The sequence below is a fragment of the Thermobia domestica genome, chromosome 5 (genome assembly GCF_964235325.1).
Source record: "Thermobia domestica chromosome 5, izTheDome1.hap1.1, whole genome shotgun sequence".
Classification (NCBI taxonomy): domain Eukaryota; kingdom Metazoa; phylum Arthropoda; class Insecta; order Zygentoma; family Lepismatidae; genus Thermobia; species Thermobia domestica.
In genome coordinates this window covers 169,605,459-169,628,632 of record NC_137458.1, presented here as the reverse complement: position 1 = coordinate 169,628,632, position 23,174 = coordinate 169,605,459, and the positions used below count along the sequence as shown (strand labels likewise).

At 33.8% G+C, this 23,174-nt stretch overlaps 1 protein-coding gene across 1 annotated transcript in view; it reads right to left on the bottom strand.

Annotated features, from left to right (window-relative positions):
* The window catches only part of LOC145685312 (mannan endo-1,4-beta-mannosidase-like), a 150,781-nt gene that overhangs the window by 65,762 nt on the left and 61,845 nt on the right, over positions 1–23,174 (bottom strand). The window contains exons 3-5 of the mRNA XM_081757684.1: positions 15,067–15,233; positions 11,798–11,910; positions 7,991–8,112 (exon numbers count right to left, since the gene is read on the bottom strand). Coding sequence (XP_081613810.1) covers positions 7,991–8,112; positions 11,798–11,910; positions 15,067–15,233 — 402 coding nt within the window. The remainder of the gene's footprint in view (positions 1–7,990; positions 8,113–11,797; positions 11,911–15,066; positions 15,234–23,174) is intronic.

Below are 23,174 nucleotides of genomic sequence, written 5' to 3'. Positions count from 1 at the left end.
CTTAGGTATAATTTCTATGTTAGTATATGCAAGGGGACAAGATCTTGGGGTGTAAAATAAACGAAAAGGGAAATTTTTGAGGGATTTTCCTGAAAATCCCTCTGTTACGGGAAAATCGTACGTGATGGAGAAAAACCGAGTGCATATTCGAATTCAGCGCAAAAAGTTCCTTTAAGAACAGGTATTTCCTTTTATGTAACAAAACCTTTGTTAACTAGTGATTATTAGTTACACTATGCCCCCGGGGAGGAAGTACACTATGTAGATGTCATTTCCTTATACCCTTACTGTTGCATGGTAAAACACCCTATAGGTCACCCAGGGTGACTTAAGAGACGAATTACATAACGTAGCTCCCGATGCATATATTAGGGAATTTTGTAGTTGTGGGACAAAAACTATGCTTATAAGGCCTTTAGTAGAGGTACTACAAAAACTTGTTATAAGGTACGTGGGATTACTCTCAGTAGCGATACAATGAAAATTGTTAATTTTGAACAAATCAGAAATATGATTCTTAACGATGATCCTCCGATAACTGTGACAAACACATGTAAAATTGCTCGTACAAAAGAGAGCAGAATTATTAGTAAGGAGGAAACGAAAACCTACCAATTGGTACATACAAAACGTAAAAAAGTTGATAGTAGTTATGGTACATTGTCTTACAGTTTTAAGAGTAAAAGACTATTGTAAAAAAGAATTAGTTGTGTAAATAGATAAATATACATTATGAATAAAAAAAACAACTTTTAAGTTCTTTCTACTACATTAATAATTCCACAAATATTTGTGTATATTTGAAATATGGTAGTGATTATAAATTTTATGTATTTGTAAAATTGCGAATTACTAATGAATGTATTCTTATCAATGAATGGTCCAGGTTTTTATCATATTCTATCTATAAAAATTATTATTTTAGAGAAGGTGAGAAAGCAACTGAATACGCGACTGAATAAGTGACCAAACCAAAGTAATACTTGACGCTAATAATGACGATGTTAATTTAATGTATATTCGGTCAAATAATAATAACAGTAGAGTTGAAATAGATTTTTCTACATGGAAAAAAGATGTTATTATTTCCCATCCATTCACGAGGCAACTTCTACATGCTCTCCACTTGCTCCTCTAATAAGTAAATATCTATATGAATGTGTTTTGAACGGTCAATTTTCTAAAGTTACTTATGCTGAAGATACTGACACAGCAAATCGTATTCAACTAGAATTAGTTTCTATGTTATTGGGTGATTGATAAATATTTTATTTTTGAAGAAGTATAAAATAGTGAGAGCAAAGAAAAATGAAGTTTCGCCATCCTTTCACATGCATTATAGCAGGGCCTACTGGGTGTGCGAAATCATATTTTGTGAAAGAATTTTTAAAATACTATGCTGAAAAGTGGAAAAAGATAGTATGGTGTTATGGTGAGTGGCAACTTCTATATGATTCTTTCCTCAAGTTGTACATTTAAAGCAGGGCTACGAAAAATAGATGATTTTTCAGCACAAAATGGTCCACATCTTGTAATTATTGACGATTTAATGCGGGAATGTGATGCACGAATTGTTGACTTTTTTACTAAATGTAGCCACCACCGAAATTTAAGTGTTATTTTTATAACGCAAAATATCTCCACCAGGTTAGAGGTATGCGAGACATAATTAAATTGCCATTATATAATATGTTTTAAAAATCCTAGAGACCAGGCTCAAATTAATTATCTGGCACGTCAATTATATCCAGGTAACATAAAATTTGTTCAAGAATCTTATCAAGACGCGCTGCTCATAGTTATTTGGTTTTTGATTTTAAAAAGGACATCTTCGATGAACATCTTGTTCGAACAAATATTTTCCCTTCAGGTTCTAACAATTATGTTTATGTACCAGTAAACAAATAATCTCAATAGCTTTTATATTTTAATAACCAATTTTAGTATGATAACTGTAAAAATGATTAGTAAAGAAAGTGTCCATTTACTAAAACTTTCAGCCACGGCAAAACCTAAGGTACGTAAGGCTATATTACATAATGCAGATCCCGATTTAATTCGATCTATTTGTGAATGTTCCTATAACGTATTGCAAGGAAACGTTCCGTTAAATAAAAGAGAGAAAAATAAATTAAAAACATGTAAAAAGGGACCTAGGTATTTGGTAAAGAAAGGTCCATCTAAAACAAAAGAAAAAACGAATAATTTTACAAAAAGCTGGTTTTCTCACTGCATTGCTAGCACCTATTATAGGAGGTATACTATCAAGTTTAATTACATAATAATTATGTAACATGCACAAAAACTTGTTTTAATTTCTCCAAAAAATACATCAATATCACACTATATCTAATTTACATGATGACATGAAAAATATTTTAAATAATAAAAGTATGAGTGTTGAAGAAAAATGGGTACGATATAAGGAGGTGTAAAAAAAATATTTACACATTGTGCAAAAACCTACCGCAACACATCTACTAGTGTTGGTACTAAGGGGTTAGAGGACGAGGAGGATGAAATACTATCTACCCTCCCCGAAAATTGTCAGCGTAAAGCAAAGCCTTTTATTACTTAAAACAAAATTCCAACATTCAGTGGATGACAATGGTAATGTTAATATTTTTAATAACTTAATTCCTGGTGCCAATATAGTAGATTTAATAGCGGATTTTGCTATGTGTCGGAAGAAAAATATTACCCAACACCTTGGGAACCCTTTGCTGTACTGTTAGCAAAATCCAATATACCTTTAGAGATATAGGTAACCCTCAACGTATAGAATATATTCATAAGCTGAAGAGGTCTGCTGCTGCTGCTGATCCAAAAGAAGAAAAAGAAGAGGAGGAGCCACCACGTAAACGTAAAGTTGTCAACAGATGGTGTGATTACAAAATATCAGAAAGCTGGCTAATAATTATTATAACCCCTCACACCCTTCCTCATTTTCAACTGCTACAGCATTATGGAAAGCTGTGAAGAAATCAATATATTTACACAGGGTGCAACAGTGGGTAAAAGAACAGAGGACTTATACACTACATAAACCAGCACGTAAAAAATTTTCACGTAATCCCTATTTAGTGTTCAATATTGGTAAACTGATTTACATGATGTACAGAGTCTGCAAAATATAATGATGAGTACAGGTATATTTTAACAGTGATTTATTTAGCCGCTTTGCGTGGGCCGTGCCTGTACGTACAAAAACTGGTGAAAACATTATAAAACCATTTAATCAAATATTTGCATCTATCCACCGTAGACCCTTACGTCTACAAGCAGATAAAGGTACAGCGTTTGTTAATAAGCCCTTTTATCTATACTTAAAAAAGCAAAATATTAAATTCTTCAAAACACAAAACCACGATATTAAGGCAAGGGGAGTGGAACGTTTTAATCGAACTCTTAGGTAACGAATGTGGAAATATTTTACAGCAAAGAAGTCTTACCGTTACATAGATGTGCTACCTAAACTTGTTCAGTCATATAATTCTAGACCCCATAGAGCTCATCAATTACCATCTGCCAGTGTGAACCAAGATACGTTTAAACAAGTTTAGAATAAATTAATAAAACCATCGTCTCATAATAACGCTGCAAAATATAAAGAAGGTGATACTATACGCATTAGTAAAGCAAAACGTCATTTTCAAAAAGGGTACAAAGGAAATTGGACTGTGGAAATATTTAAAATAAAACGGGTGCTATGTAAAGAAAAGAAAGTAGTTTATGTGTTGGAGGATTTAAATGGTGATGTAATTGATGGTACATTTTACGAAGAGGAATTACAAGGAGTGCCATTGCCTAAAGTTTATGAAACAGACGAATTTAAGAAGTTAAAGGTAAACGTGTACTTGTTCGTTGGCGGAGGTACCCTTCTTCCTTTAATTCATGGATTCCTGTGTCATATTTAAAGACATTTAGCCGCAATACAATATTATAAATTAATGTTATATTTGTGTATTTAGCAACAAAAAATGAATGACCCGTACTTTAAATACTACACTCATCAAGCCGGAAGTGGGTATAACGTGTATAGGGGGCACCATATCAAGAAGGATATGGTATTGAAATTTTTAGGTGATTTATTTCGTAGTGTATTTCCATTATTAAAACAAGGTGCTAAAACAGTAGGTAAAGAATTATTATGTACAGGAATTAATGTAGCGATGTTAGATAGACAGAGAAATATTAGATGTTAATAGATCTATTGACGAGGCTTTAAAATCACGTTGGCAAGAAGCAAAATATAATTTTAAAAAGCAAAGCTCAAACTAAAATAAATCAGGTAGTGGTAGGATCAAGCAAGAGAAAAAGAAGAAAAGTTCATTTCGCACAGACAGGTGGTAATAAGGAGACAAAGAAGAGGGAAAGTGATATTTTTGATTAATTGATAAGTATGGAGCAGAGTACTAGGTTTTATCTCACATTACCCAGTAAAAGTTCTATGGAATATTTTCCACAAAATACTCAGTCATGTTATACTACCAAACTATATCATCCACTTGTGATAGAGAAAAGTGTGTGGGAGACAGCTGTTGTTGAAGTATATTATACAAGTTCATTTAAGATGTTTCCAAATATATTAATAATATTTATTACCGTATCATGAATACAGAAAGCTGGAACATAACTAAAATCTTACCAGGGCATTATTATCATGTTGAAGATATTCTATCTCAAATTAATCATAAAAGTGATATATTAAATTTACAATTAAAAGTTAAAGCATCAGTAAAAGGAATTGAGGTTAGTAGATAAGAAAAGATCAGGAAAAGCTTATAGAAGTACGTCTATCTCCCGAACTATCCAGAATACTAGGTTTTGATCATATACAACAAGAAGATATTCCAGTTGTGCATCCTGCTCGTTATCCACCTGATTTACAAAAATCGCTACCCACACTTATGTATATTTATAGTGATGTTGTAGAACCACAACTGGTAGGTGATTCTATAGCTCCATTGTTACGTATTATAAATACAAATATTAAAGAGTATGGTGCTAGTAATATACATATTTTTGAGAGTCCGCATTATGTCACTGTGCAACGTAAACAATTTGATCAAATTATTATTGATTTAAGAGATAGTATAGGTAATCCACTTCCTTTTCAATATGGTAGTGTATGTGTAAAATTACATTTTGGCAGACGTAATACGGTATTACCAAACTAATTAGTGAGAATATTAATTGTAAGAAAAAATGCAGTGTGAGTGTATGTAATCAGAATTAGATTTTTTGCGGGTTTACCTACTCAAACAAGTATTATAGGTAATAAAATAGTTCCATATAAGCATGTGGCTTCAATATCTGATAATGCACCAATACAGTCTGTAGTTCCCGGTCATGGTAATGATTATATTGATATATCTCATATAATGTTATATATTAAAGGTAAAATTATTAAAACAGATGGTTCTAATTTAACTTCTGCCGATAAGAAAATTGGCCCTGTAAATGATTTTCTCAATGCAATGTTCAGCGAAGTGCAAATTTATTTGAATAATCAACTTATTTCCTAGTCCTCACATACATATCCCTATCGATCGTATATTGAAAAACTACTAAAATATAATGCTAGTGATAAATCATCGCATCTTCAAACACCAATGTGGTTTAAAGATACTGCAGGTCATCTGACCAGTGTGGCCGATAGTAATTTAAGATTTAAACAACGTTTTCTTCTCACTATTTTAAGTCAGTCATTTAAATTATTGGGTTATATTAATGCTGATATTTTCAATCAGGAGAAATTTCTACTGAATGGTGTACAACTACGTACTAAACTAATTCCAGCTAAACCTGTATTTTGTGTCTACTCCTCATAATGAGAGGGTGGGATCGGGGATTCTCGTCCATCCTTGTTACTGGCCCTGCTATTGTACTTTTTTGGATCACATGATGGCTTAATGATGGTAGTAGTGGCTTCTGCTGTAGCCAACACGTGGTCAGGAAAAATGAAATTAAATCTTTGAGATTTACGTCCCACGATTATGCCAGTTAGGCTAAAGGAAACGGTGATGATAAGTAATGGATGAAATGATGGAATGAAGAAAGTGGGAGGAAACGGGAGAACCCCGAGAAAATCGTGTTTGTCCACCACAAGGTTCACTTGGCGGGGGCTGGGATCGAACCCGGGATCCCAAGCACCAGAGGTGAACGCTCTACCATTGAGCCACCGTGACCCCACGGAGTCAAGATATATATATATATATATATATATATATATATATATATATATATATATATATATATATATATATATATATATATATATATATATATATATATATATATATATATATATATATATATATATATATCGGATGTTCTAAAAAATGGTACCCACAGACCACAGAGCACTCTTCTGCAGGTCAAAATAAAGCGAAAATGTTGTGATATCGTTGTATACTGCAGATCTTATCATAGCCCTGCATGAAATGATGAATGCTAAGGCGTATGAGGCCATTTTGGTGGACCAGGTTCTACCCATGGCGCAAATATTGTTCCCTGATGGTGATGGCATCTACCAAGATGATTTATCATCCTGTCACGCTGCAATAACGGTGAAATCATGGTTTAAGGAGCATGACCAGGAGTTATCACACCTCCCCTGGGTCCCACAATCACCAGATCTGAACATCATTGGGCCATTGTGGTTTGAGTTAGAAAGGCGTGTTCGGTCTCATTATCCTTCACCAGCATCCCTTAAGGAACTGGAGCGTGTTTTGGAGGAACAATGGTACAAAATTTCATACACTACGATTCAGGAGCTGTATACGTCCATTCCACGTCGGATCCAATCTGTTTTGGACGCAAAAGGAGGTCCCACACCATACTAGGTATGATTTTCACACTTTTGGAAACGTTTTAAATTTTCTTGTCGAACCCTTGTAAGTCCTAATCTCAACGGTTTGAGAGCACAGGTTGTGAACCATTTTTGACTTTGTTGCGTATTGTTCGCCCTGTAACGATTTTACAGAGGTAAGACAGCGATTTACATAGCGATTGAATGACCTTTCCAATGGTATGCAGCATGTGGCAGTGTTGTCTTTGGAAGGGAAGCTATTGAGGGAAATTTGAGAAAGTTTAGGTTCTTTAAAGAAATTGGGTGGCAATACTGATTCAAAATGTCCCTCAATAACTTCTCTTCCAAAGATCCCATTGCCACATATTGCATATCGTTGGAAAGGTCATTCCATCACCTTTCAAATCTTGTATGTGGCATCTCTGTAGAATAACTACAGGGTGAACAATATGCAATATAAAGTAAAAATTGTTCACAACCTTTTGTAGCTCTCAAACTGTTGAGATTAGGACCTATGTTCATACGAACTTTTTTGCTTAGAATCACCCATACTACCATTTCCCAAAATATTGACCTTTCCTCCTTGGACACCCATGTGTGTGTGTGTGTTTCCCCTTAATGAGTTTCTGACTTCGCCATGGTCTCAGTTACCTGCTAATCTTTGAGATACCCTTTTGCAGTTTGAAGTTGTTTTATGTAAAGAAATGTCTTGACATAGAACATTATTCTTCAATTCTTGGATAAGCTCTTATAATAGCACCTCTTATATTAGTAGTAGTTTGCAGAAACTTTTGCAGTAGCTCTCCTATTATAAATATTATTTTGCTGTCATTTGGTCATCACTGGTGTAAAGTAATGTACATTGTTCGTACAGATTAATTATGCATAACAATGAAAGTAAATTGAAGTCAAATTGATTCTCCCTAAACTAGTGCTAGTTGTCAATTTTCACACCTTATTCGAAACGGATAGTAATTTTCCTCAAGTAACTTATTTTCAATCGTTACTCAACGTTAACAGATAAACTGAAAGGTTAATGCATGAATATCTTGAATATGTGCAATCGAATACCAATTACTTTTAGCATTAAAGTGACTATAGTTAGTGTATTTCAAATATAAGATACGCTTTTATTAAAATACAAAAACGAACAAACACTTATTATCATTAACTTACACTGAATGGCGAATTGGATGGAAATGATCCCTGCCATTCATATGAATGGACTTGATAGAAATCAAGGTATCCCAATGGTCGACCATTAGACCCAGTTAGACACTCATCAGTATAAAAGTTCCCTGTGAAATTGAAATAGTAAAAATGTATTCCATTATCTAAAAAGATTTTTAATGTAACAAAAATATTTGGCCTAGTCAATAATAGATGATAATAATCCTGCACATAATTATATAAATATCAATCAAAGTGCATAAAGGATATAGCTAGCAAATTAGCAACACAATCCTTTGGATGGGTCAAAAGGACGTATTGAAACCACTTATGATTCTTCATGTAACAAGAGCTATAAAATATTAAACAATTGTGATGCGACACACCAGTGTCCTTGCTGTCATTCGTTCCGGCACCGATACGGAAGTCGTTCAAAGCTGCCAGTTTCTTTTTGAACAGGTTGTCGAATTCTGTGTTGGAGCGGTGCTGTTATTTACGGCACCGTTGATGCTGTGAGCAAGAAACTACTTTGTTGAATGAGTTCTCGTGACTTCTAACGTATAGCAAAGGGGCGCATTCATAAATATGTCTTCATGAAATGAAATGAAATCTTAAGCTTTACGTCCCACGATTATGCCGGCTAGGCTAAAGGAGACGGTGATTATGAGAAATTAGGAGAATTAAGGAAGTGAGAGGAAACGGGAGAACCCCGAGAAAACCCACGCATAAGGTGTTTGTCCACCACACAGTTCACTTGGCGGGTGCTGAAAATGTATCTCAAGGTCTGGTCCTATGAATAGAATTGCTGTTTCATCATTCCATTTAGGGAAGATTTTAAGTTAAAGGTTTTCTGCAAAAAGGTGTTGATGAAAATGACATTTTGACCTTACTCTTAAATATTTCTCAAGACAAGGTTTCGATCTCGCTAGTTATAGTCATAGCCAATGAATAGAACTTCCAACCACTAACAAAGTTTCATAACATGGAAGACATAGGCACAGGCCTGAAGCTTCTTCACACAAAAAAGGTCAGTTGCCTTTTCAAGATCAATAAATGTAACATACACCTCTTTCTATAACCCTTTCACTGATTATCCTTAATAAGCAAATTGCATCTCCTCAACATCTGAATACGAACTGTTCCTTCTCAACTCTTATATTTGTTCTTCAATACAACTTTTGTTCAGTATTCGAAACAAAATTTATGCTGCATGCTATGTGAGAGTAATAGTTCTGTAATCCTCACTTTTCTCTGAGTTCAATTTCTTAGTCATCGACATCATGATCGTCTTCAGGAAATGTTTTGGCCAGAAAATCTCTTCTATTTTATATATTACATTGCAGAGCTGGAATAACTCCTTCTTACCTTTGTCTCTCATATTCTTAATGAATTCGATTGATATATTATTTGTATTGGTCATTCCATTTCTAATCTCTTCTTCAAACTCATATACTACCAAAGAATGCTATAATATTGCGTACTTCATTTTCTACCTCAACATGTAGGCAACACTGTCTATTCCTTCTCTCATATAAGTCCTCAGTATATTTTTTTAATCTTCGTAAGACTTCAGGACTTTACATCTCTCGCTGGCTACCTTCTCATTTTTATTTTCTACTGTCTTCGTAATATCTCCTTGTTTCCTTCGAAGTTTCATAGATTTCAACTTCTCGTACATTTCCTCATATCTCGCAACTCTTTCTGAATATTCTGTCTTTGCATTTTCTTATGTAAAATTTTTCTCTTGATCTGTCTGTTCCTCTTATTAATTCGTTGTTTAACTTCCTGTACGTTTTCTGCCCTTTTCTGTATCAACCTGTTTCCATATCTTCCTTTCCCTCATTTTCTGCAACATCTTTTCTGTAACCCATGGTTTTTAGCCGTTTGGTGTTCGCATTAACCTACCACTTCTAAAGTCTGCTGTATGCAAGGTTTAATATGCTTCCATTATCTGTTACTACCCGCACTTATCGTTTCTCGTTTGAGTACTTTTCTTCGAATTTTTCAACGAAAAGATTTCTTACTTCGTCATTTTTCAGCTTTTTAGTACTTAACATCTTGTTGTCTGCTTTTATCTGTCTACACTTTTTCGTTGAATACCCACTTCGGCCAGTATAAGGTTACGATAAGAGAAAATGTCGGCCCAGGGAAGAGCTTTCGCGTTCTTCAAACTATTCCGTTACTTATCCTTAATCATAACTATACTTCGGATTTAGGGCAAATGCCTATGTTTTCCCTTTAACAGTACGGCAATGAAACTTTGGATATTTACGATTTATGAATTTATAATTTACGAATTATGAAACTCTTGACACGATGTTTTAGTGACCAAGATTTCCTTAAAGGAGGTGTTAGCGCCTATTTTTGCCTTTTTTGTCCTTTAACCCTAGAAAGACCATACTCTTATCTGCAAATTGAATTACTTTTTTTACAAAGGAAAAAACAATGCAGTATATTCCAGTTGAAAAAAAATCGAAGATGAACCTTTCATCAAAAGAAAGAATAACAACCCCCCCCCCAGAGAATTCTGAATACATATTAATCAGTATAAACTACACGAATAAGAACTCGCGGACAAAATGGACCACCTTGTTCTTTCTAGGGTTAAAAATATAAAATAACCTAAAACAAGAAAATAGCATTTTTAATGTATTTGCTTAACAATTAAAAACTAAACAAATATTTTATTTACAGAATAGCTTTTGTGAAAGGTTTGTACAGCTCACAGATGACGAGAAGAACCCTAGCAGAAGTAGTGTGACGTAGGTATGGGCTCGCCCACTTTTCGCACGGGGGTTTCAAATGACACCACGGAATAGCACATAGATAACTACCCGGAGTAGCAGACGACATCTAAGTATAGACCACACCTCAAAAACCAAAAATGGACTTGACCATGTCGTTGACCTTTCCCCGTTTCCCCTGTTTTACGGTTCTTCCCGTCATCTGTGAGCTGTAGTAGGGATGGCCAAAATTTTCCGGAATCGGAAATTTTACTTTCCGGATTTCGGAAAAATTCCGAAATTCGGTATTTTTCCGACTTTATTTTCCGCATTCCGGAAAGCAAAAATTCTGGAATTGGCCATCCCTAGCTAGAAGCTGTTAAAATAATAATAAAAAATACACCATAATGAATATATACTGTAACTTGTATTAGTTTCTTGTAGTTGGAGGTGTCTTATCACTTAGGTAGAGAATTCCTACTGAAGTTATTTACTGCTTTATGAGGAAGGTGTTATTATAACACACAAAAAAGTCGCCAGTATGTTTCAAACATTATCGTGTTCCCACCTGCAGCTGCTCCAACGCACTGCAAACTATTTCTTAATATTAACTCTTAAATTTTAATTTGTGTTTAACTAAAATATTTCCAAACATCAGTCGATAGATCACATCCATGCTTGAGGGTACATTCTCATGTGTAGCTTTCGAGAAACTTGTTTTCTCTTTATCTCTCACTCTAACGGTGGCATATACCCTTTAGACCTCATACTTATATACTACTTGTAAATAAAACCCCAATCGAGATTTCCAACTTCTGATTTTATGCTAACTTAATAGCTGAGAAGACTGTTGGGAAATCTTCAAAATGGACGCTGTACTCAGAATGATGTTAGTAGCGACGGTTAAAGCCACTCTAACATATTTTGCTCTTAATGATCTTATTAGGTAAGACAATTTACGTTAAGCTATAAGTAGGAAACGCATATCATAGTCCTAAAAATTTACTGGAAATCTATTGTAGACGAAGCAAACTTTTCTTAATTCAATAATTGGGCTACTTAAAACTATCAACTCCTTGTGAACACTTACCGTTACCCAATCTCTGAGACAACACGTAAACTGACCAGACTCCAACGGTCACTGACGCATTACGGTCGACAGAGTGTATGGCGTCCGATTGCCAACTAATGAATGTCAAAAATCTGAGGAACAAAGGAAAAGAAAAATTAAGTGCATAATAAAATTATTTTTTTCTTTCCTTTTAATGTTCTTTAGATTAAAGGAGGCGGATGATTGGTGGAAGTGAATGATTGCAGGGGTGCCCACAAGGGGGGCTATGACGCAAATTGCGTCATTGAAATATTTGGGGGGGATTAAAAATCTATATAAATATGTTTGAGAGGGTGTAAAAATTAATCGAAAAGATTTTTTTTTTTTCATGGAAGAACAACTACGGATATGCAATTGAGGGGGGTGCGTCATGGACATGAGGGGGGGTGGGCACCACTGATGATTGTGAAATTAAATAGTTTGTGCTCTGTGTGAGTTCGGGACCACACGCACCAAAGGCACACGTACTAGCCATTAGATCATCGAGAAGGGCTAAATTAAGTAGTGCAGAAACAATTTATTTAAATAACAATTATTGACAGCGTTGTACTCCATATTAAAAAAAAAAAAAACTTCTGGAAGTCAAGTGCATTGAGCAACTGTTTTCATGTTTCGACAATGTCGTGATAATAATTATTGTATCAAGATGACAATTGTAATTTCCATGATAACATTAGATCTCCTCCCTCCTCTCCTCTGCCCATCTAGAAGTGTTCAGTGCAAAATTTAGAGACAAAGAACACGTTTGTGAGCAAATTGCTTCGTTTGTAGTGGATTTTAGCCAAAATTGATAACACACATACTACATGATATGGGCCAACGCCTACAGATATGTTTTTATAATGCTGGCTATCACATAAAACAAATATTGTGATGTGATCTCCTATAGTCAGTAGCTGATCCAGAAGGGACATTTGGAGAGGGCGCCCTGAACGATGAACGTAGGCTTGAAATACGAAGCTTATATCACAATAATATATATATAATGAGATAGACCTATTATATAAATATATAAAGAATAATTGCATTTTTATTGGTAGCTTTTATATATTATACACTATCATAATTAATTGTAGTGTCATGCTAAATAGTATGGTGTAGTACGTTTTTTGTATTAGTAATAGCATTTTGTTATTGAGGTCTGGAAGGACCACGAAAAGTGTAAGGGGCCAGACCCCCCTAACCCCACTCTGGTTGCAGGCCTGTGTATTTAAATAGCTATATGTGTGTAATTTTTACGTAGGGCGTGCAATAATATATAAATTGTCTAATACCAAGAAAGATAGACAGGATGCAAATGTGCTACTTCTCTTACTTTTCAAACTCGGATATAAAATATGAACCATTTTTCTCTTTATAAGATTCAATATAAATAATAAAGCTGTACGCATTTGCGATCCTATTTTTCTCTATACTATATCCAAAGAATATTTGTGTGTGTGTGTGATTCTTTGTGTTTAAATATTTAGGTAAATAAGGTTTTTGAGTATTTATCCTTCGTAGCAAGTATTTTTGCCTGTTATATATTATTTTAAGGATAATGTTAAATTTACAGATTAATATTTCTTCTTTTAATACAAGCAAGGCTTTTTTATGAACTGAAAGATTAAAGATACAAAATAAATTTCTATTATTACTTGGGAAACCAATTCGCTGAGTTTGGAGCCTATACAAATGACAACCTTTAATATATAAAAGTGAAAAATATAACTTATTGTAATAATAGTAATTGTTCACCCATGTTGTTCAGCTATTGTTGGATTAAGACTTGAATAAATACTAGATGAGTTACTGGTTGATTTTTGGATGATGTCTGGATTTTCCCTTACCTTTTTATAAGCAATAATTCCTCTCATTTAGACCCTGAGATTCTCCATAACAGCTTTGTTTGTTTTTCTAATTACTCTTCACGCTACATGACTGCCGGAGAACCTCATTAGTCCACAATAAATGTTACTGTTTGTCAAAAGTCCTTTTTTTTAAAATTCCTTCTTTACCTAATTAAGTATTAGACATATATATATATATATATATATATATATATATATATATATATATATATATATATATATATATATATATATATATATATATATATATATATATATATATATCATATAATTGCTAGTTCTAAAAATACAAAACAATATTGATTGTTTGACTAAGAATAAAACTTTTTGATATACATTTTTTACAATAAAATGAAGGAACTTTTTCTCCAAACTCAAGTCTTATAATTTCATTACATTTGCCTCTTGTTGGTTGAACCAAAATATCTTTCTAGCAAAATTGAACACAAAATTTCTAAAACTCGAAAGCTACAAAGGATATATTATCTAATTTATTGTCTAGGAAAGAATGTGTTCTACTTTACAGCCTGTTTAAGAGAATGATTTGCAGTTTGGTTTCCGATTTATATTCAAGTTCAGTTTAAGCGGATAACGGAAGCTTCAATATATCGTGAATATCAGATTGTTGCTCTCAATCTAAGCAGAAATTCAACTCGAAATGAGTTAATCGGTTCAAACAAGCAATAATTTTACCTAGCATTTTAATTTATAAGATGTCCGATTCCAATGTATTAACTCAATATTAATTCAGGAAACCCTGCCTTATTGTTTTACTCTCGTTGCAGACTGCGGAGCGGCTAAAACACTGAAAACTGAAAGCTACAAAATAGCAGACTGCAACTGTGAAGTGGAGTAGGTCTTAATGGGTGGCAGGAGAATTCAAGTACGGTGACCACGAAGACTCATAAATATCAAAAGCAAGCATTGTTGTTGCATTGCATAACCATCCCTCGTTTCACCGTGGATTCACGCCTAAAACACTTTTGTCAATCACAGAGAATTTAAAATATAAAACATTATGATATGTTGTTAAAACATAATCATGAGAATAAAAGTTTAGAAAATTGAAAAATGCAGCGAGAGCCCATACAATTTTGGCAGAAACATCGTGAAGTTTTTTCCCTTGTTCTAATAATAACCAGCGCGACAAATGTTTTATTTTAATTTGTAGATTTGTTTCTGGTTTTCTTGTACTTTACACGTTTTTCGTATTTTTCACGCACCAGTTTTACGTGTAATTAGTCAAAGCTGGAATATGTTTAGTTTATAGAGCTTAAATACCTGAAACACCTGTTTATTTATTAATTGTTTTTATTGTTTCAAATGCACTAAATAGAATTCATGTTCTTATCTTTAGGATAGATAATTTTAATATGATAAGTCCCTGTCACAAAGTACCTGCTTGGAGGAATATTAATTCCAACCCATCCGGCTCCAAATTTGTCCAAGTCACTAGAGTCTTCACAAGGATTAGAACTACTTTCCAAACTCCATGAACCTTCTGGTTCGTTAATGATTTCCCATGCTCCCAAGGCAGGGTGATCGGATAGTGCAGCTACCATAGGCTGAGAAAAGAATTTACACAGCATTTATGAAGTTTAGTATCGTAGGAAGTAAGAATTCTGTTCAAATAATAAAATGGAAGTCCAATAAAATTCGTAAATCTATAGTGAAATAAATAATAATAATAATTCATTTTACTGTTTTACTTACTCATGAAATAGTTAAAAACAACTACTTTTCTGTATGCGGTAAACAAATATGAAAATTAAAAGGAACTCAGGAAAAAGTAAAATGTCATTTACATGTACTTACAACAAACAGTAATTTCATCATCTTACAAACCGTCGAAGCTGGTAACTGAAATTGAACTTTTATTTTATGTTGAACGCGTAATGCTGTCAAGAAACAAGGAAGTTAATGAACCTTTATTTCTGTGGCAAAACTCACGACTTGATATCATACATATTTATTTCCTATCTCACATTGTAGTCAAATACCATACGAGTTCATCCCATCTTTCATTTTTAAATGTTCTAAACCAAACAATATTTTTCGTGCATTCTTTGACAGAACGGATATTTCTATGAAATAACTAGTTACATCATTCATGAACGCATCATTAAAGCATGAAATAACTGGGAAGAGATAGTAGAGAATAAAATGACATTTTACCTGGTGTTCCATTTCCTAGAAAGAAAACTGTACTCTTGAACTCAAAACGTGTGGTGAATGAAGACCATTGAGCGGAAGATGGTTTTCTTCTAGATACGGTAGGATACCAAGCTCACGTCCAGACACGTAGGAGTGAAATTTTTGATCAAAGCAAACGTACTAGTATCTTATTTAAAAATTTCTATTGCGACTGCGTTGGTCTTTTTTTTCAGATAAGGAATAAATATGGTAGATTCTGGACTATCCGGTCTAGCATGGCGGAAGGTCAGGCTGGATAATAATGAAGCTTTATAGGCCAGTGTTCTGTACTTGTTACTCACTTCTTGCCCCACTCATATCATTAAAACACATTTTTATATCTAAATTCGTTATTATTCATATTTTTTATTCTTAGTACAGGTCAATATATTACAAATATGGTTATATAGCGTAATTTGCATTTTAAAAATTTATTACAGGACAGAGAAGTCTAAAAATAAAAATATTCTACACATTTTAAGATAAATTTTATAATACCTGAGTTAATTGCAGGCAACATAAATTAAGTACAGCGTATAGCAGTGATTGCCAAACTTATGAAGCATCTAAGCTACGTACCGTTTATAAATCCTAGTGAGCTACAAATCAAAAGAACTACCAACTACTTTTTTTTTAAAAAAAAGTCTTACATTTGTTTATTGCCTATAAACTTACATTTCTAGTAAATATGAAATCTAGTATAATGCGATCTACTGAAAATATCCCCGAGAGCTACTAGTAGCTCGCGATCGACGATTTGGCGATCACTTGTGTACAGTGGGCCACAGAAATCCTTGAGGTACAAAATCGGTGAGTTAGGCAACCCAACTAACGTCCGCTTCAAGATTAATTCCGCCTGGTAGAGAAGCTAGAACAGCAGCACGAAGTTGCCCCCACCTGTTAAAAGAACAAATCGTAAAGAGTGTTTTTGTGCAGGAGTAGGCAAAACGCTGGCTGACGAAACGACAAAAGGGAGTCTTTGCATATTTGTACTCACAGTACACAGCACAGAGGAAAAAAATTACGGACACCAGAGGCGCCGATGAGAAGATAACAGTCGGGGAACTTAAATGATCTTATAATTAACTCAAATGAGGGATTATATAAACAAGTTAACTTACTTTCAATGACTATACATACTGTATATGCATATCAGATAATAAACGGATAGATTATATGAACTTATTTATATCTATTAGTTTATTTTTTTAAAGTAAACACAAAGCCTTGCGCCGAGTTTTAAAAATAATAACAATAGTCCTACCTGCAAATCAATTAAAGTATGGATTGATCATTCAGAGGAAGAACCCACCCCCTAATGAAAATTTTGGGGGTCTAACAGGGCCTGACCTCCTAGTTTCCGGTGACACTAATTGACACGCAATGTTACTTCGAAAGAAGAACTTGTCTCATTTCGTTATTCGTTAAATGACTTTTGAAAATGCTAAATTTTGGTACGCAGTAATTTATTTGTAAATGTTAAAAATGCAAAATTCGATAATACTTAAACGAGTTGGAGAACTTATCCATACTAACCGTATTTCCCCCTTGGTTGCAAATATAACTGATGATTCGTGATTTGTTTAATATTTGTGCAAATATACACATTGAGACACAAGGAGAAAAGAGGAGAATATAGTGTCAGTAAATAACAATTCAAAAATGCACGAAATTAACGGTTAATATCAAATATAGTACCATTAACAGAATTAACTCTGTAAATCGTTTTCTCCACTCATTTTTCTTACTTTGTTTTCAGAATTACATCATCACTGAACTTCTCCACTGGAGATTATCTTTCATTTAGCAGCATCCAACTGGAGCTCAGCCTTGTAAATGAAACATTTTAAAAATTGTAAACAGCAAAGGTGAGAATCGAACACGGATTGCCGAATTACGAAACTATAACGCTAACCACTCATCTAAAGCGTTACTTCTTCCGGCTTGACTAAATAAAAATCATTTTCCGGTCGCTCAAAACACTAGCTTGTTAATAGTCAGATTGATTGTCAAAACACAGGAATTGAGGACTTCCAGGGCATTATATCACTGTATTCACTAAATTATCAACATTATAGATTTTTTAAAAACAAAATACAAAACTCCTTTATTTTGAATCAAATATGTCGCGTGTGTTATACTCGTAAACAAACTAAAGACGAATCAATTGTTGCGTAGTAACAGTGGTTCAGTGGTCAAGGCGCTCGACTATTAATCTGAAAGGTAGTCGAATCGGATCGATCCACGTACGACCAGTACTTTCTTTTTTTTTACTTAAGAATTTTTGATGGTGATTGATCGGCGATGGCACACGTTTTATTATCTTCAAATATTTGAATATTCGGATGTTTCAGTACTTGAACTATCAAATCTTCAAGAATAGTAATAATTATAATAAAACATAATAATTATTATTATCTCATAGAAGATAAGGAGCTTATTATCGCTCATGACATAATATTATAACCAGAAATGTAACATTTGGCAAGAAATATTTCGGTTTTGTTTAGTGTTGCTTACGAGAAGAGGTATTTCTCATCTCGTTTCTGAAACAAAACAAACAAAATTGAGACGAGAGTTAACATTTTACATTCAAGACGGGACAAGGATAATTCAAGTTACCGTGTTGCTTTTTACATACATATCGAGACGAGAGAAAAGTATCGTAAACATTTCTCGTTTTATCTCGATTCTCGAAGTAGTGTATGTCCATTCCTTAAGTAACAATTGTTTTGCAGGCTGAATATTATACGCTAGTTTGTTACTTTGTATTACGGAGCTCATTGAATTTGTTGTGGTCACTGTAGGTATTTTTGTAGCAAAGCCTTTATAACTACTTCTGCGTATCCTATAAATTAGTATATTATATGCCTTACTGTTCAGTCATATTCAGTTACTTTTATTACAGTTATTTTTCTCAAAGCGTACAGTAGAATACTTTCTACATGAAACATTATTGGAACGCTTTGGTTTAAAAGTTTGGTAGTTGTAGAGGTATGTCCAGGAGATCTAGACACACTTTCAAAATCCCGACTTACCTCTAAATTTTGCCTAATTCTAGGGCAACTTTAAAAATTTTAATACTATTATTATTATTATTTTATTATTAATGAAAATTTAAGACCTCAACATTACATCCTATTGCAATGTAAATAAGTATACTGAAGTTGATAGGAGAAGAAAAAGAAAGGATAAGTGGTGTTTTCGATGGATTAGTGTCCGAGAGGGGAGAAAGAAGGTGTCAGCTCCTGGACAATATTAATATCGAAACTTCTGCTTGGCTTCTGACCCGTTGTTACCACCACTACTACTACTACTACTACTACTTATACTTATACTATGGATTCGTGTAACAAACCTGCACGCGTGACGTAGGTAAACCTCCTTTTGAGTATTATTTATCTTATTTTAATGAAAAAGTGTTATGAAAACTCAATAAAAATAAAATATAAGAATTAAAAAACTTTCTCTGAGTCGGGTTTGAACCCACGCCAAAAGTAATTATAATTACTAACCATCTTGCTAGTACGCTCAGCCACGAAAACCGACAGTAGTGTGTGCCTCATTTCTGCTATATTTATGGTACGTGGCGAGAAATGGATAACTTCAACTAATCAGAACCGCGTATTTAGCTCCTATTGCTAGGGTCGAGCGTCCTTTAAAAATATACTTCTGAACACCGGTGAATTTGTCTACGTTTTACTTGCAAGGCCTCCATTGCCCTTCCTTTTTCATTTGTTTCTGTTTACTTATCTCAGATGAGTCTCTATAAGCGACAGAAAGAACTTCAGGCATTTTTGGATATTGATATTTGTAATTGTAATAATAGCAATAGGACTTATACTACTACTTGGATTTCAAGACACACAGAATGTGAGTTTTTAGAGGAGCTAACTGTTGGAAACATTACATTTTTGAATCACTATAATATATAAATTATTATATAAAAGTGGATGTAACTATTTGTGCCTGATCATCACGGCCAAATTGCAAAGTCAAATGAAATGACTTTTGGTAAATAGTTAGGCCTTAATCCAAAGTCGGATGCCATCTTATCACTTTCATTATAATAATATCTTAAGCGGTAGTGAGGATACGAATTTTTGCGAAAACAAATTGATAATCTCTCAAGGAGTTAAACTTACGGAGTTGAAATTGAGTATATTAATTCTTTAGTGAAAATGAACAGAACATCTTATAGCATTTTTAAAAATTCTTCTATATCATGGGCGGCACTTTCTATATATGCAAAATTGCTAGTGGGTTGGTTTGTAAAAATAATTGAAAACGATCGATATTAGTTGAGAAACAAATTCACAAACAAATTGAAAAACAGAAATCATGGCCTTTCTACCATAATAATTGTTGCAGCTTATGATTATTATATGGAGCGCTTAGGGCACAGGGCAATCAAGCAATAAAGTTGTGAGAAAAATAGACATAAATTTGTAATGCACGCTTAATTACACGGAAATTTTAAGTTTGAACTGTACGTTAGTCTATTTACCTTGGTGTGACACTGAAATTTCTTGCGTTTTTCCACTAAAAGTATCGATAATTCAACAAGGAGATAATTATAATATGATAATTTAATTGAAATTCATCAAAATTTTTCCCATGAAAAACACTACCATTTCACATCGTAAAGGTCAGATTCACCGTTATTGTAACAGACCGGTGCCTGAGCAAGTGACCTTAAAATTTTAAACTCCGATTAGTTAGAATTTCACGTGGTTTTATTACAAGTATAAACACTTTAGTCAGTAGAGAAGAGGCTGTGTATCAGTTTATAACGATGTCTTTTGGTAGGTGGTGGGTCGGAGTGGGCCTTTGCGGGTGCTGGGTCCGAGTGGGTCATGGTGGATGGTGGGTCCGAGTGAGTTATGGTGGGTTGTGGGTCAGAGTGGGTCACGGTTAGTGGAGGGTCATTCCGGGTCATTGTCGGTCTTGGTGGGTGATGGGTCAAGTTTTCATTGACCCACGCCATCACTGCCTCAGTCAGTGCTCGCGGTCCCGTATTCAATTTCCGGTGGGAGATCCTTTGAAATTTTATGTCCGCGATGTGACTCTGTTCATGTACCTGTCGTTCAAGGTTACTTGAAATAACTGTAAAACGAGTATTACTAAATATAATAAAGACAAGTTACGGAGATAATTTAGGTGAATCCGAAAAGAAAGTGGTGTGAGGCACTATATGTCTATTTTTGTTTTTAATTTAAATTTGAAGTCTCTGTACTATAGTATTTTATCATGACCGAAATCAGTATGTTTCGTCGTTATCGTAAACGTGTGCAATTTACTACACATACAGGTATTTTTGACTCTTTCTTAACAGAGCAGTCTTAGCGTAGTGGCGTGAGCATTCTTTTCGTAATTCAGGGGCCCCGATTCGATTCTCACTGCGATAAGTTGTTTTTATCAACTACAATATTCACACTTCTGATGTGTAATGAAGTGAAAAATACTCAATTTCTTAAGATCTTACAAGTTAGAGTGGAGACGGCTTTCTTCACACGGGAAATACTAGCAAAATGACGACACATGTCTGTCTACAACCTTGATTCGTACTGTGGGAAAACGTAACGTGTTTAGTAAACAATTCATGAATACGACCCATGAGGGCCATGCTTAGGGCCGAGTATGAGTCATAAACGTGTCTGATATGATATTGTTTCCGAGCAATTATTCCGAACGTCTTCCACTATTACTCCTACTACTAGAAATAATATTTTCGTTCGCCATTTCCAAACCATTCCAAATATCCGTTCAAAAAATTGTAAACAGGAACTATTCTTTTTTATATTGGTATGTATATTTTGTTAAAATATCAACATAACGCATACATAATCCAAAGACTTTTATCCAAAGAAAGCGTCTTATTATGTATCGTGGTGAAGACAAATCCTACTTAGTTTCTGTTTAGGCATTCGAAATTTCGATATAATATTGTCCAGGAGCTGACATCTTCTTTTTGTTTTCCTATCAACTTCAGTATACTTATGTACATTGCAATAGAACGTAATGTTGAGGTCTTAAATTTTCAATAATAATAATAATAATAATAATAATAATAATAATAATAATAATAATAATAATAATAATAATAATAATAATAATAATAATAATAATAATAAAATTTTAAACCAAAGCGTTCCACTATAGTTTCATATAGAAAGTATTCTACTGTACGTTTTGAGGAAAATGACAGTAATAAAAATAACTGAATATCACTGAATACTAAGGCATATAATAAACTAACTTTTAGGATATACAGAGTTATTTATAAGACCTTTTCCACAAAAATACCTAAACAGACAATAATAAAGTCAATAAGTTCCGAAATACAGAGTAACAAAGTAACGTATAAGATTGAGTTTACAAAGCAGTTGTTACTTAAAGAATGGATATATACTGTTTCGAGAATCGAGATAAAACGAGAAATGTTTACGATACTTTTCGTCTCGTTCCAATTTCCATCTCCAAATCGAGACAATAATTTGAGTTATCCTTGTCCCATTCTTTGTTTTGTTTCAGAAACGAAATGAGAAATTCCTCTTCTCGTGAGCAACACTAAACAAAACCGTAATATTCTTGCCGAATGTTTCATTTCTGGTTGTAATGTTAAGCCCTAAGAGATAAAAAGCTCCTAGCTTTTAATCTTATATCAGAGAATAATAATAATAATAATTATTATTATTCCTATTCCTATTACTATTACTATTATTATTCCTGAAGATTTGATAGTTCAAGTACTGAAACATCCGAGTATTCCAATATTTGAAGATAATAAAACGTGTATCATCGCCGATCAATCGCCACCGAAAATTCTAAAGTAAAAAAAAAGAAAATAAAAGAAAGAAAGTACTGGCCGTTCGTAGATCTGATTCGATTCGACTACCTTCAGATTAATGTTCGATCGGCTTCACCACTGAACCACGATTACTACGCAGCAATTGATTCGTCTTTAGATTGTTTACGAGTATAATACACGCACCGTATTTGATTCAAAATAAAAGTGTTTTGTATTTTGTTCTTAAAAATCTGTAATGTTGATAATTTAGTGAATACAGTGATATAATACCCTCGAAGTCCTTAATTACATATTCCTGTGTCTTGCCAATCAATCTGACTATTAGAAGCTACAGTTTTGAGCGAACAGAAAGGCTTTTTATTTAGGCAAGCTGGAAGAAGTAACGTTTTAGATGAGTGGTGTCTGTGGGTGTAGTCGAGCGGTCTGAAGCGTTAGGCTGATGATCGTGAGCTGAAGTCCATTGGGGGTTCTAATAGCAAGGGTGGAATTTTAACCGTCCTCG